At 38.1% G+C, this 15,751-nt stretch overlaps 1 protein-coding gene across 1 annotated transcript in view; it reads right to left on the reverse strand.

The window, feature by feature from the left end:
• The window catches only part of LOC109840542 (protein TSS), a 14,231-nt gene continuing 1,938 nt past the window's right edge, over positions 3,459–15,751 (reverse strand). Inside the window, exons 5-23 of the mRNA XM_020409219.1 lie at positions 15,663–15,751; positions 15,520–15,584; positions 15,183–15,314; positions 15,045–15,086; positions 13,628–14,161; positions 13,368–13,528; positions 11,427–11,925; positions 10,533–10,595; positions 10,317–10,418; positions 9,885–10,205; positions 9,673–9,765; positions 9,498–9,599; positions 9,295–9,399; positions 7,957–8,090; positions 7,374–7,557; positions 6,536–6,667; positions 6,316–6,428; positions 5,858–5,939; positions 3,459–5,740 (exon numbers count right to left, since the gene is read on the reverse strand). The exon at positions 15,663–15,751 is cut by the window's right edge and continues 148 nt beyond it. Coding sequence (XP_020264808.1) covers positions 3,875–5,740; positions 5,858–5,939; positions 6,316–6,428; positions 6,536–6,667; positions 7,374–7,557; positions 7,957–8,090; positions 9,295–9,399; positions 9,498–9,599; positions 9,673–9,765; positions 9,885–10,205; positions 10,317–10,418; positions 10,533–10,595; positions 11,427–11,925; positions 13,368–13,528; positions 13,628–14,161; positions 15,045–15,086; positions 15,183–15,314; positions 15,520–15,584; positions 15,663–15,751 — 4,819 coding nt within the window. The 3' untranslated portion in view covers positions 3,459–3,874. The remainder of the gene's footprint in view (positions 5,741–5,857; positions 5,940–6,315; positions 6,429–6,535; positions 6,668–7,373; positions 7,558–7,956; positions 8,091–9,294; positions 9,400–9,497; positions 9,600–9,672; positions 9,766–9,884; positions 10,206–10,316; positions 10,419–10,532; positions 10,596–11,426; positions 11,926–13,367; positions 13,529–13,627; positions 14,162–15,044; positions 15,087–15,182; positions 15,315–15,519; positions 15,585–15,662) is intronic.

Genomic DNA, 15,751 nt, shown 5'->3' on the forward strand with positions numbered 1-15,751 from the left:
AAATATTCTTTCTTTCTTTCTTTCTTTCTGAGAGCATCTGATGTAGAACACGCAGCAGACATGTTTATGTCAAAGTGGGACAGTCGCAAGCCCAAATGCGGGCCTGGTCGAAGAAAATAACATGTTTCGAAGAAACGGCCGTAACTTTCAAACCGTATGTCGGAATTGGATGAATTATATATGAAAATCGACTATCTCGACGAGACGGAGCCATCCAAACCGACCCCTTAGGATTCGGTTTGCGTTCTCAGATTCGTCAAATTCCTTACGGTTTGAGAGATAATTACAATTTTGTCCGTTTTTACTATTTTTAGTAATAATTTAGGAGTCTGCTTTGTTTAGGAAACAAATCCGATTTGATCTCAGATTTGACCGGTGGACTTTCCTATTCATAAGGAGTCTTTTTATGAGTTTTAATGTTTTAGGAATTCTTTACCATTTTTGGTAAGTTGAGAGTCCTTGTAGGAATTAGAGTCCTTGTAGGAGTCTTGTTTCTTTTTCTATTTAAGAAGAGTCTTGTAAGCCCTAGAGGCATAACTTTTGATTAATAAAATTTCGTTTTTTCCTCAATATTTCTTCGTGGATTCGAAGCTCTTCGTGGATTCGACGATCGTTCTTTGTGGATTCAGAGAACACCCTTGGTGGATTCCGAGGTTACAACTTCCGCGCTGCGTCACCCATTCCTCCTCTGCAACATTCCCAGCAATACTTCATCAAATTAGAACAAGCCATCATCAAAGACTTTCTCAAAGATCACTCCTTTTCCCCCAATTCAACACTAATCCATCAAATTAGAACATGCCACGAACACGGGGCCATCAGCAAAGAGCCGGCGCTAGGCTTCATCTGGCCGCCATCGCGCAGCGGTGGGGACCACTGCTGGAGCAAGATAAGACGAAGGGGAGAACTCCTTCTTGAGGGATTGAGCTTCGATAAGAGATCAACTAGATTCTGAACATTTCTCTGGTACTCGGTCTCGTCGGGCTCCGTCATATCCGCCGGAGGCGGAGGAGACTTGTTCTCGGCGGCGATCGGTGGCGGTGCGACCGAGAAATCAGCCACGACGGCCGTTTATTATTGTAATTATTCTTTTTTTTATTTGATTAGTTTTTCAAAGAAATGAAATGAGAATAGGGGGAGGTGAGGTTGGGGCATGGGGGAGGCGAAGTTTGGAGAGGAGAGAGGAGTAGAGGGAGGAGTTGAGGGAGGCGAAGTTTGGAGAGGGAGGAGTTGGGCATCGGTGAAGTTGGAGAGAGCACGAAGTGGTGATGGGTGATTTTGGGAGAATTGCACGGGACTAGTAGTCCCGTGCAGTTGGAAAACTGTAAAATCAACCCTTTTTCACTAAAAATAATCGATTTTGCTGAATATTTTTGTAAACGGTCGATTTTGCTTATTAATATTGCAAAACGGGCGTTTTTAAAAATTTGTCCTACTTTTAATCACACAATCTTCATGCATGAAAAGATATCAAAGAAAAGATCATGAAGATGACTAAATAGGTTAGTATATATTCTTTTAGAAAAAGATATCTCAAATGAGATAAACTTATTTGAATGCATCTTCTTGGTGTTTTGTGCTAAAATCTTTGATAAACTTTATTAACTTTGCTAAGCATATCATGGCTGTCAATTAAAGAAGCGTTCAGGTTGTTCCTGTCATGGATTAGATTAATTACTAGGTTTAACCTTTCACATCTATCCCCCCTCCTTGTCGTATTAAATTGCAGGTGTTCAATTGTGATGCTACCACGCCGTCCACACCAACAAGAGTCCTATAAGGCAACAGGGTTGTTACAGCATGATTGAGAAGTTACAGGTTAATGTAATGACAAACCTCGAAAATGTTAAAACTTTGTGGATGCATCAAAGCTCTAGGTGACAAAGTTAACTTATTGAACCTGAAATCTATTGCTTGGTATATACGGGGCAGACAACTTGAACTTTTAGTAATTATTGAAGGGGTATTCATGTTTAACAAGATTTTGTAAGCGGTCATTAATCAATATGATAGCTATTTGGAGGAATAAGATAAAGAGAATAAGATTATCAGGTCACATTCTTAAGAAACCATTACTTTCAAGTTCTTTAATATTGGGGAGATTCTATCAGTTCATATCTAGAGATTTGTACAGTTTGCCTAGCATATCATGGGTGTCAACTAAAAAGCTTTCAGATTGTTGCTTTGTTGGATTAGATTAATTACCAGATACAATCTTCTTCAATTATAACAATTTTTTCCCTGAAGTGTTCCTCTGTAATGCTCAACTCCAACAAGAAGCGAGGCAACCAAATTCTGTAGAATGACAGAAAATTTCCAGTAATAGATTTATGTGATGACCCATGAGTGAAATGTTAAAACCTATTGGATGTGTCAAACCCTAATTAAACAAATTTTAATTTATCACATCTGAGGCTTGGCTTCATATATGCAAACAAATCAAGTTAATAGTATACGCAAAAGTACCAATGAAGTAAGAGACCTTTATGATTAGTGATCAGAACATGCACGCAAACATTAATCAAATTAGACGTCCTTTGCTGAGAAATAAAGAAAATAAAATCATCAGGTCATTGCTTGGTCACTTTCTGTCATATGTTCTTTAATATGGGGGCAGATCTGACAAGTTCATACCTAAAGCTTTACACAACGCCTCAGTATCAGGATACTTATATGCAAGAATAAGATTCAGACTTAAACCAGGAAAAATAAAGCACCTCTGCTGGGAAAGAATGTGTGTCTTGTAATGCAACAAAGCCTGGGATCAATCCATTGCGGATCTCGCTTGGGGGCACTTGGAATGAAGGAAAGCCGCATGTATAGATCCATATTAGAATCTGCAACCAAGACAAACTAGCAAAAGTCATGATTTAAGTAATCCTTGATCTGAAATGGAAGTTGACTCTTGATAAGAACAATCAGAACCTCCATGAGCATCATGATATGCAACTTTCTTTGATAACATTTTCCATTTCAACTTCAAGCCTTCATAACTTGCAGATTTAGTCGTCAACCAATATGTGCAAGCTACAGTTTGACATTAAACAAAAGAAGTTTCTCTGCTGGTTCCTGATAATGCGGTCTTCTCCTTGTGCTTTCCACATTCAAGTCTCACTAGATTTCTCTTGTAAAAAGTAGATTCATATGACAACTCAAGAAATTAAGGCGGATTCTGTGAAAGAAATAGGAATAAGTAACTGGGACCAAATAATATGGAACTGCAATTAGCAGAAAAATTGCAGTAACGGATAGCAATTTCATAGCAGATATGGTGCTTTGTGAAATATAGCACGCTTAAGAGCAAGGAATCAGAATAACGGTACTTTGTGAAATATAGAACACTTAAGAGCAAAGAATCAGAATAACGGAAACAACTATTCATATGGAACGAAAGCTATCGGATAGTACAACGTATTTAAAATATCCATTTGCAGAAAGTATCCAGAGACAACCTGCTATAAACTAACAGATGCTCTTGTTCAGGTCAGATACCTGCTCACAGAAATGAATCCACACTCCATCCCAACAAGTTCTCCCAAGATTTTCCATCAAATGGTTAAATCGTAAAGGGAAAAAAAACTCAAATATCAGTCTTAAATTACAACACTAAACAAATGAAGAAAGGGGAAAATTGGGAAGTTCAGATAATGAAAAATCTTAACCGTTGTTATAACAGCAAGCAGCTCCCTGGCACTATCAATTAGGCCATAGCATAAAAGTGAGAAGAAAAAAAAAAATGCAACCGGCTTGGCTGGACTTTCGCTGAGTTTCTCTGAGCTGCTCAAAACCTTGTAGTACTCATGCAACTGCCATCAAGAACCCCAAGTCCTTCAAAAATATCAGTTTATCTCTCAGATATTCCTTTCTTTTCATATTAACTTAAAGCCTCAACAACCTCAGCTTCACCATCACTGTAATCAGCCCAGCATTTGCCAGCCTTTTCAACTAACGGTGCTGCCTCCAAATTTTCTTTCATTATAATGGGAGCTTCAGAGGTACTGCCCTTAGCATTCGAATTCAGGTCAGTCTCAATCTCATCATTTTTGCCATCATTAGCCTCCTGCACCTCCACATTTTGAATCTCCATCTCCTCTTCATTATCCATTCCATCCTTCTTGGTGCTGTCCGCTTCTGTTAGAACTTCACTCTCTTCAGACGTTCCGTCTTTAACCAGCGTAGGTGAACCTATTGGATTCCCATTAGGTGTCCAAGGCTGACCAGGTACAAATTCAGCAGCATTTGGGTTCATGATTCTAGGACCAGACCATCCTCCATCTACCACTACTATCTCTCCATTGTGGGGGCCAGTCTTGTTCCGTGGGCCCCGGTGGCCAGACCGTCCATATCCACCAGCTAGCCGCGGTCCATAAGGTACCCTTGCAGTGGCCGACTGGTGAGGATGCTTCCTAACTGGAGCCATGCTCATAATAGGAGGTATACTCACGGGTGGTGGTAAGATCCCGCCATGTTCTTTGAAGCCCGGCATCACAACTGAACCAAACACCGGAATAGTCGACGGGTTAAATGGAGGAGCAGCTGCAGAGAGTTTTTTGCTTGTCTCTTTAGCATCATCAACTGTTTCTTCTTTTGAAGTCTTCTCGAAAGAAGAACCATCTCTTTGCATATCTTTCTCTGTAGAAGTTAAGCTACCCTTTTCTCGTGTCTCTTCCGTGGATGATGCTCCTTCTTGTTCTTTCTCAGTAGATACTTGTTCTGCTACTTCTGATTCTGTGGCAGCTATATATGAAGGAGCATCTTCTGAATCTCCCGGGGAATTCAATTTTGACCCTTCTGCCAAGGCAGGTGGGACATCTTTTGAATCTACTGAAGTGCTCAACTTGTCAGAATCTAAACCCAGAGCTTCAGTGCACTGAGGCTCCTTTTTCTCCTCTGCAATGGTGGGTCCAACTTCTGAAGATGACTCAGGCACAACAGTGAAACTTGTTTCTGAATTTTTCCCCTTAATGGATTCCCCTTCAACCTCATATGAAGAAGGTGATTTTGCCTTTTCAGTTGTGGTTCCTCCATCCTTCTTCTTGCCTTCAGCAATCACAGTGGAGTCTTGGTTATTGGACTCCTTTTCCTTTGGTTGCTGCTCTTCAACTGCCTTCGCTATAGTTCCTGGCTGAGCCAATGCTACTTCTTTGTAAGACAAAGATTTTCTTGTTGTTATTGGGCTTGTCAATGGAGCAGATTTAGCAGCTGCAGAGTTGGCTGCAGGAGTTGTTGCTGTCGATTTGCCATTTGAAGATTTTTCAATTGGTGTGGTTGGCTTGGGACTAAAGCTCGAGCTTTTCACCAACTTCTTTGAAACTGGACTAGAAGCCGGTAACTGCGCAGCCTCATTTGGGGAAGTCCTTGGAGATGAGAAGCCGGAGGTGTATCTTGCTCTTTGTCGAGAATTATCAGCACTACTGAGAGCATTTGTGTTGAGTTTTGCAAGACTTGGCCTCTTTGAACCAGAAGGCTTGCGACTTGTTAGGGACCGTCCCTTAGGGACAGCTTCTTGCCATCCTTCATCTGAGATGTCCTCCTGCGACACTTCATCCTGTAGACTGCTAAAAGCAGGTATGTTAGCTTCTGTAACATTAGGTTTCTCAGCCTTAGGTTCTTCCGGCTCGACATGGGTGCTGTTCTCCTTATCATTAGAGACCTGTGAGTGGTCCAGTTTTAGAGGTTCCTCCTTTGCGTCTTCATCTTCAATTGTTTCCCACTGGTTCTGGCCAGATCTGACTTTGATCTGTGATACACGGGAAATAGAGTATGTTTTCATTCTAGGATCGTTCATAGTGGACATTTTAGAACAATATAAGTCTTCAAGAAATTTTTTATAGAAAAAAAGACAAGAAGAACAAACCTTTGCCCGGGCTTGTTTCTTTTGAAGTTCTCTTATTCTCAACTCTGCATCCGGGTTTATGTAATCTAGAAGATCTGATACACTGACATAAAAGTGAAAAGAAAAAAGCCATTATAAGTACATTATATGTTGTTTCTATAAAAGTGCATGTCAGCAAAGCAGGAACGTGTAATTCTCAGTTTTAGTTTGCATATGAGGGAAGAAAACCTATAATCAAAGGCAAGTTTGTGGATGGATTGGTAAAACATAAAATACTATATGTAATCAACCAATAATATATATTGGAACATGAAATTTCATGTTTAATTTCTTATAATTGAAAAATATTTCCTAACTCATTTCATAAATCTTCCAACTGAAGAGTTGGCAGAAAACCTTGACCTCGTAGTTCTTTTGTTAAACTCTTCTTTTGCAGTTCTTCATGCTTCTGCAATATTTCACTACGATAGAGCTGTTACCTTAGATGGCCTTTGCTGGCAATTGAGGCATCAGGCTTTGGAGTACCATTCCGTGCAGCTTCTAGCTGTTCTTGTACCTTGGACTCAAAATACTCGAGCCATGCAGCAGCATCCTTCAGTAATAGGTAACTTCATTTTTCAGCAATAAGCAATTAAAATTCAAATTAACAATATGGATCTTCAATTCTCGAGGAATCATATTATTGAATGCTGCAACAACCTGTGTACGGAGATCTTCTGCTCCAAGCTTTGCTTGAAGTATGCGTAGAGTTGTTTGCTCATGTTGGACACTTAAAGAGTAGGCTTCCATCAATGATAGAGCAATGGCAATCGCATGATAACTGGCTGCAGTCTGTGAAATAGAGATTAGAATGAATGATGCCTGGGTTTCTTTTATTTTGCTGCTGTTGCATCGTGTGTGTATGTGCATGCGCGCACATGTGTGTGTGTGGAGGGAGGGAGGGAGGGCGTATATAGATATATATATATATATATATATAGTATATAATATATATAATATAGAGAGAGAGAGAGAGAGAGAGATTAATGGGTATCTTGGTCATAGGAGGGGGATTTCCTCCTTGACGCTCTAAAATCACATGATTGAGCGACATTATGGATGATCCGCTCCGTTGAACTTGATCTACATATTCTAAAACCCAACACAGCCAAGTTTGGGGTGAACGTCGTCGTTTGACCCTCCATCGAGCCATGTGAAAAGTTCTATTTATTCAAAACCGTTAAAATTGATACGAGTGGATGAATGGTCAACGACGACGGGTTCACCCCAAACTTGGTGTGTTGGGGTTTTAGAATATGTAGATCAAGTTCAACGGAGCGGATCATCCATAATGTCGCTCAATCATGTGATTTTAGAGGCGTCATAGGAGGAAATCCCCTCCTATGACAAGGATACCCATTAATCTCTACATATTATATATATAATATATATATATATATATATATAATATATATATATATATATATATAATATATATATATATATATTGTCATATGCATATAGTAATATATAGAGAGAGAGAGAGAGAGAGAGAGACCTGTATATGATCAGCTCCAAGTAATCTTTGGTTGCATTTAAGAGCTTCATGGAGGTACCTAAGCGCAACATGAACATTTCCAAGGCCTTCTTCCATCATCGCCACATTGATGTATGTTGCAGCAGTATTAGGATGTGAGGGACCACATGTAAGGTGCAAAAGATACAAAGCACGATTCACGTATCTGGAAAGATTGTTTTATAATGTAATGTGGTTATAGGGATGCTTCTTCAATTCACTAAAAACAATTTAAATTAAAGAAACTGCAATAGGATTGAGAGGGTGGTGGTAAGTAGGATACTAAATGGAGGGAGTTGTCCCCACCTAAAATGTGATTTGCGCTATCTATCTACAGCTGGAAATCATGCTAGTGGTGTTTTCCGATATATAGTTATGTTTTTCAATGAGTCTTAGCATAAGAACAAAAGGCTAATAGTTTATGACAATGGTATTACTAGCTGTGTTGGCACCTTTCTGATACCTGCGTGTCAGTCACTTATTGATAATATATCATCACTAGCATTTGTCCTAACACAACTAAAACAATGTCATAAGCATGGTGAGTTTGTGTGGCTTAACTTACTTCAAAGCCAATTCTGTATGTTGGAGACGGTAATAGAAAACAGCAAGATCTCCGTAGCTTTTCATTGTATCTGGATGGTCAAGACCAAGTTCCCTCTCGTTGATGTCCAAAGCCTTTTGCTGATAGATGGTTGCCTGATGAAACATCAATCATGGAAAAGTAATAAGCTTAGCTAAATGCTCATAAGTCAAGCTCGATCTCTTTCAAACGTCCACTCAATCTCAAACAAAAACACCTCAACAAAAAAAAGTTCCATAACATTGAGTGTGCCAGTATGTTAGTTCCCTAAAAAAGATGTCGTACTGTTGGTTTTAAGTTTTAACTAAAATTTAAATGCAGCTTCCAAGTCGTAATTTCCCATCATTCTTTATCATTATATCTGAAAGACGACATTGTCTTCAAAGTGGCTACAAGCAATATGACTTTTCCTTCAACACACACAAATAATCATCTCTACTTCTCCCTAAAGACTTTTTATCATTGATAGTCAAGCCAACATAGGTCGTCTCTACAATATTACAGTTATTTGTGCTTCCAGCACATAGGAGTTCAGAGGAACCAATGATTTTCTCCCTTAACCATCCAATAAAAACCTCTTATGGTCATCAAAAGAAAGCAAATCCAGAGACGAAAGAGTGAGTCACTTAACCCCCTTAGCTTCAGCAAAATTTGGTATGGTAATAGGAACTCAAGAAAACTCCCCAAATATTATGTGAAGAATACGAATCATGACTAAATTCTGAATCTAGAACATCATATGGTTTGAATTACAAACGAAAATATACTTACTTATTTCAAACTACTAGATTTCATGGAAGCAAATAAGCAAGTAATCTCCCTATGTTTTCCATTGTAAAAGGAATCTTACTTTCTTTGTTGAGGAATGAAGTCCTTATGCTATTGACCAAGACAGAGCAAAAGACAGAAAGCAACGATTGTAGATCTGTAACTATGCATAGTCAACATGTTACAATGGTAAAATTCAAAAAGGTGAAATGGTTTGGGTTACAATGGTCATATAGACTAGAATTGCAAAGTGAAGAATGATGTACAAGGTGAGTATTCTAGTAGAAAAGACTATAAAATGTAGCATGGATCCACAGAAAGATCACATAATTTTTACCAATTCATAGACTTTTAGGTATTTACACAAGGTTCAATCAAGGTAACATGTTATTACAAATTGTAAAGATATATTAAATGACAACTAATTGAAGTACCTATAAGTAAAAGTAAGTTTCGAAATCAGTCCCAGTTATGAGATATGCAACTATTATGGAGGTATAACTAACAAACCGCAGATCAAACGTTAAGGAAAATCAACTTCAGAACAGATACCTGGTTGAAATCCCCAGTATGGTAAAGTACTACAGCCAACAGACTATATGCTCCTGCTGTCATTCTATGGTAAGGACCACAGACCGCCACAAGTTTTGCAAGCGCCTTTAGAATTTAAAAATTATATATATCAAAGAACATCCAGGAATCCAAAAGGCAAGTTGAATAACAATGGAAATATCAGGAAAACAGTGTTTTAATACCTTCGTGCCATAATTAACAGCATCCTCCAGCTTGCCCTTATCCAAGGAAGTTTTGGATGATTCCAACAGAGTGCGTCCATCTGCAGATGAGCATGCAACATGCTGCCATATAAAGCTGGTGTCATAAATCAAGAAACCTAAGTCATATTTGATTCGGAATGAAGCGCGCCCTTACTTTGTATATAGGAACCATACTGATAATATCAGACTTCCTAAATGGAAAAGGACTGTCCATATCATAATCTCTGGGAACCAGCTCAAGTCCGACCTACAAGAGGAAAGTTCCATTAGGACCTTAGCCATGTGACAAATGGGGTTTGGAAGGTTCAGCTATACAATGGAACTCAACAGACAACTCAAGTCAATATGGAAAAGAGATCATGTCACCTTGTGGCAAAGCCCACGAAGAATGGCAAACTTTCTTAGATCTTTACAGCTTTCATCTTTCCATCTCCACCCATATCTCTTATATAAGAAGGTTTCTAACCACTGCTTCTTCAGATTATCGTCATTTAATAGGTTTAAGTCCAAATTTTCTGGTGGCAAGGACCCCAGCAAAACGTTCAAACATGAGGCTATCCATGAAGCCAAATCAACTATGTTCTCTGCTGCCGCGATAACTGCCCGCAATATATGTTTAAATGCTCGGATTATCATCTCCTGGATACAAAGAGACTGCACATGAGGAAGCTTGTCGGCCAATTCTACCTGTTAAGATGAGCAGAAAATGCTAATATGTTAAAGGATACTCAAAGGTGAGCATTCAAGTTATTTTATAAGATACATTATACATGTAATTACAAATCACTAGCTACTTACCACACGTCCCAGAGAATACATCTGCAGACCTCTAGTATGCATGAAATCAGTTAATGTCCTCCCATCAACAGGAGAGAGTTCAAGTGAACCAAAATCTGCAACCTAAAATATTATACAAAATCATATTACAGAAATTAGATCTCAGAAAATCATTCCTGAAAAAAAGAAAAATGAGCAAGGAAAAAAGAATTAAGAAGATCAATAAACAAATCTTACCAGCTTTGGCAAGGCAGTATCAGCATAGTATTTATGTGCCATCTCAATCAATTCATCTGGTGACTGCCATAAGAGCACTAGATTAGATAAACCATGTCATGCAGCAATACAGTATCATTTTTTTGCTATCTATACATTATCATTCATAGAGCGCTTGTTAAGGTAAGCCTCCCTGCATCTGAATTATGAATCTTTTCAACATGAATGCATACTGGGATTTGTCCAATAAATTCCAAAACACAAGGAAAATGATGTCATATAGACTGCTTGAGGATAAGGAGAAAAAATCTAGAGTAACTCTAAAGATAGTTTTGCCAAAATTCTGACAACAGAAACTACACAGGGAAGACCAACATTAAGAATGCAAAGTCGATCATGATTTAAAACACTTAAAATGCCTAAACAGGAAAATTTTCTTAGCAACAAATTTTGATTCTAACAAAAAGCGTAACCATCAGTCAAATAAATCTCCAAGTAGGGGCATATCAATCGAGAAAGGTTCATATTAATCCAGAACCTAAACTGTTAATTATGATTTATGCATAAAATTTTTATACACGTACTCATAATTATTGAATACTTTATACCAAATATTTAAGTCTGCAACATCATTTAATTGTTCTTGATGGTTTTGGCAAGATAATATCATGTAAATGTAATTTTGGCTTCCATATGATTTTGTAAATCAAAAGATAATGGTGTTGATTGATTCTCAATTTAGATTGCCTCACCTGTGCTTTTACACAAACAAGACTTGCCTGAGTTCTTTTCTAGTGAATCCTAGCACAACTGCAACTTCTATGTGTCTATAGTTTCATGCCATTTCAGTAAAAGCATGACACATAAGCCAAATTATGTTCATGAAAGTGGTTGAAATGAAGAAGGAAAGCAGACCTTAACATGAAGACCGGTCTCGGATTCTTTAAGGCGTAGATATGCCGCTTCAGAAAGCAAATTTCTCAACATATTTTCATTGTCTTCTATCTGACTGGTGCTATCTACCGCATGTGTTTTGTCTATGCCACCAGAGGCAATGTTCTCCTTTCCAGAATCCTTTTTTCCAACCTTGCCATCTATGTTTTTCTTTATCTCTTTTAACAGACCAAATTGTTTGCCAAGACCTTTTACAGCTGGTTCAACTTTGGTCTCTTCTTTTTTCTTCGGCTCAGTTTTTCCGGATGCCGGGTTTTGCAAATGTTGCACCCAACATGCACCAAGCTCCCATCTGATTGGCTTTCTCTTAATAGCTTCGCCTTGTAACTTTTGCAAACTACCTGCTACTATATTATGTATTGTAATCCGAGAAGATTTTGCATCTTCAAAGTCCATACTTTGCGAGTGCAATACACCACCACATGATTGAGTTGATGACTTGTTGAGCAGCATTCTCAGGCTGCAATGTCAAAGGAAAGCAAAGAACCTCTAGGTCAACCACAGATCAGACTTAAAGTTCCAACTATGATGTTAAGCATAGGGATCAGATTCAGACAAATCCATGCAAAATATAAAATCCAACACAAATACGCTACATTTCAGGAATGTGGCACGAGTTTGATTCCTTGTAATAAATATTTTAAAATAAAAATGCAGACAGGACAAATTCCAGTCCCCACAACACCACCCCAGTCCCCCCCCCCCAAAAATAAAAAAATAAAAAATAAAAAACAAAAAAGTCCCCCCCCCCCAAAAATAAAAAAATAAAAAATAAAAAACAAAAAAAAAACCCAAAAACATCTGATATGCAGCCCACGAGCTATGCTGCAAGGATAATTCATAGAGGAGCACACCTATCCAATATGTACTTGACATTCAGACACTTGTACCCTAGAAGTATAAGATATGTATTAGTGGCTAATACTTTAACAATCAGACATATCAGAAAATTCACAATTTAATCTGGAGGGGCCAAATGTGCACTTGTGACTAAGATGTCATTAATATACTGCATGAATGATAAAATGCGAAGATGAAAGGATAATAACCTTCAGGCATCAGATACTATGTAGCTTGTAAGTCTGAAATTGTTTACTTATACCATTTTATTTTAGTATCACCAGTTTATTATTGTATCCATTTCTGTTTCAATCTATCCTATCCAGAATGTATGAGTCCTGAATTTTTAGGATTTTTCATACCCACATATTATATCTTATTCTATTCATTCTAGTGTGAACATTGAAACTTATTTTCCACATGGGTGATATAAACGTGTAAGAATCTAAAGGTGTTGATGGAAAGCATGCGACTACCACTTTACCCTGTATATATTAATAAGTTTCTAGGTTAACCAGTTAGGATGCAGTGTTTCAGATTGTATACCCATTTCTTCATCTCCACCTGAAGTTCTTTAATCTTGTACTTTGAACCCTAATCCCTGATACCTTTTCTTTTCCGCTTTCTAAACCATCAAAAACAAAACCCATACACCTACTACCACCCATGACCCTTTGATCCTCATCATGTTCTTCCCATGTAAGCCAAAAGAAAAGCTAAAGCCTATACAAAAACGCTAATTAAATCAATAAATCCTACTACCCCCTTCATTGAATTTCCATCCTTTTGTCCACCAGCCCTAACAAATTTGATCTGAAAACTTAAGATTTTGTATGATCGGGAGCATAAAAGAGAAATCAGAATCAAAGTGTTTTTGGTGGCTTTAGTCTTTAGGATCGTATGATGGATTAAGAGAATCAGTGGATTACAGGAAGATAATATAGAATTATAATATTAACAGTGGGTGTATGTGCGGGAGAACATGAAGATGCATAAGATGCATGTGAAAACACTAAGCAAATTTGATTTAAGACATACGTTAATAAGTTTTTCCAAGTTTACCTATTAACATTCAAAGCATTACTACCTCCCTCAGGCTGTTCTTCAATATCAAAATCCTGCTTTTCTACAGGCTCCGCCAACAAGCAAGCTTCTATTGGAACTTTGACAACCACTGTAAATCCGCAATGTTTGACAACAACTACACCTAGAGTAGCAGTATCCTGCAAAATCACTAGGCTTCTTCAGCATTCAATAAACAAAATCCCTCCAATGTTTACCAAAGAACAGATATATATCAGCAATGGAAGAAAACGCTTTACATGAACTGTTGCACTCTCATCAGCTGTGATCCCTTTTAGTAAATTTCTTTGCTCGAGATCCTTAGGTGACATTCCTGGAGTCCGACTACCATCTAACTTTATATTCAACTTGGAACTCGCATCAGGTGCATCTCTTCTAACACTAATAACTAAGTCCCCGACTTGCTCCTTGTGTAAAATATCATCAGAGGACCCATTTGGCATTTGACTTGGGCTTTTATGTATAACAGCAAGATTCTGAATAACTTCGACAGCTCTAAAGACAGCGACATCAACAAATAAGCTGTGAAGAAGAAATGCCTTCCTATCTCGGATTTGCCTCTCCTCAGCCGTTCTGCAAGGCATGGCAGCAAGTATTGAAAATTCCCTTGCCCACTGCCTCTGATCATGCTTTCTATCTTTTCCCTGGCCACCACCATTTCCACCCCAGGTCTCATCCTCCGCAGGAAGAGGAGGAAAAACAGATGGAGAATCTGCAACAATGGGAGGGACCACCCATGTGTTTGCTCGGAATCCATAAGGAAGATTGCCAAACTAAACATTGAAAGAAACAAACTAAGAGTGAATAACAATCTTCATCGTGTTATAACTAATGCAAGTTAGACTCTGTGCTTTCTTTCTTATAGTAATATGGGCTTAACACCTTCTTTTCCCTAAAAAAAATTTAATGAAAGTTAGAATTTGATTATTGTGGCTCCAACATGGTTGCATCTAATGCAATGGATAATTTTATGGTGTTTATGAAAGAACATGAACATGCTAAAACAAGCATAATACATCAGAGAAAACAAGCACACCCCAAACGATAGGCCACAGCATGGCAAGAGTGCGCCAATTAAAACTTTTTAGGTAAATGTGTCTCAATTCTATGCATAGATACATTGATTACAGGATAATTGTCTAAAATATAATGATTATTCTTGTTTGCGCATTAGTATTTTATTTACTAAGACGGCTTAACGTAGTAAGGCCATTTTTAGCCTAATAATTCTCTCACTGAAGAACTTAACAGTTCAATTGAAGGTTCAATATGCTTATACTAGTTCGATTTGGTACTTTATTTGTGTTGCTTTTATAAGTGCTCCATTGACATTTCACATTTCCATCAAACGGGAAATTTTAAGGAATGGGAAATCTGCATAAAGTAATACACAATCATACAGATGACCACATTAACATGCAATAGTAAAGATTTTGGTGGTTCACATGGATTCATCAATCAAATGAAATTGTGTGCCTCAGTTTTGTTGTAGCTAAAAATTAGCGATTTAAAAATACAGCTTCATATTTCACATTTATATTTCTAATTGATCAAGAACGGCTCCTCCTAAGATCCTATAAGTCACTAGTTCTCTGTAAGGTGAATCACACAATATTACATGAATAAACAGCTTAAAATTATAACACACAAGCTCACCTTATTGTGTTCAGTGAAAGCCTTCATGAGAGACTTGTAAGCCTGCAAGTGCGATAAATTATTCACTCAAAAACACCATTACACGGGACAAATTGAAGAAGTTAACAATCTAAGCATCGGCTCTACAATGCTACTTACTCCATCGAAGGCTCGACTGATCTGTTGCAATAAACCCACTAAGGAATGGCTGAGGAGAGCACGTTTCCCAGCTGGGTAAAACCCAGCCCGAGAAGACACAACTGTGACTAGCTTTCCGTTGCAAATTCTCACCTGATAGTGAATCCGCACATCACCATTAACTTCACAAAGGAAAATGAAAATACGTGCAGACTAACTTATGTCACTGACACTTCACCGTTGAATTATACAAAGCAAATCGCATTCTAATTCATTTTAAAAAGAATTATCTTTAAAACAATTCCTTATCAAATAAAGCAAAGTTCAAACTTTTACGATAAAATTGAACAAAACTCACGTCGACTTGGAAGAAGTCATCCTCCCTCTTGTCCTCCGCGAACGGCCTCGACGACCTCCTTATATCTGCAAACGGACAATCAATCCAAACACTAAATTCAAGAAAAAATTCATTAAAAAAAGAATTAAAAAAAAACCACGGACATTGTAAAGGCGAGGGGAGATGAGAGAAGGAGAAGAAGTCGTAGAACTGGCCGAGCTTCGGCGGCGGGTAGATCGCCGGCTCCTCTTTT

The sequence above is a fragment of the Asparagus officinalis genome, chromosome 5, assembly GCF_001876935.1.
Source record: "Asparagus officinalis chromosome 5, Aspof.V1, whole genome shotgun sequence".
Lineage (NCBI taxonomy): Eukaryota > Viridiplantae > Streptophyta > Magnoliopsida > Asparagales > Asparagaceae > Asparagus > Asparagus officinalis.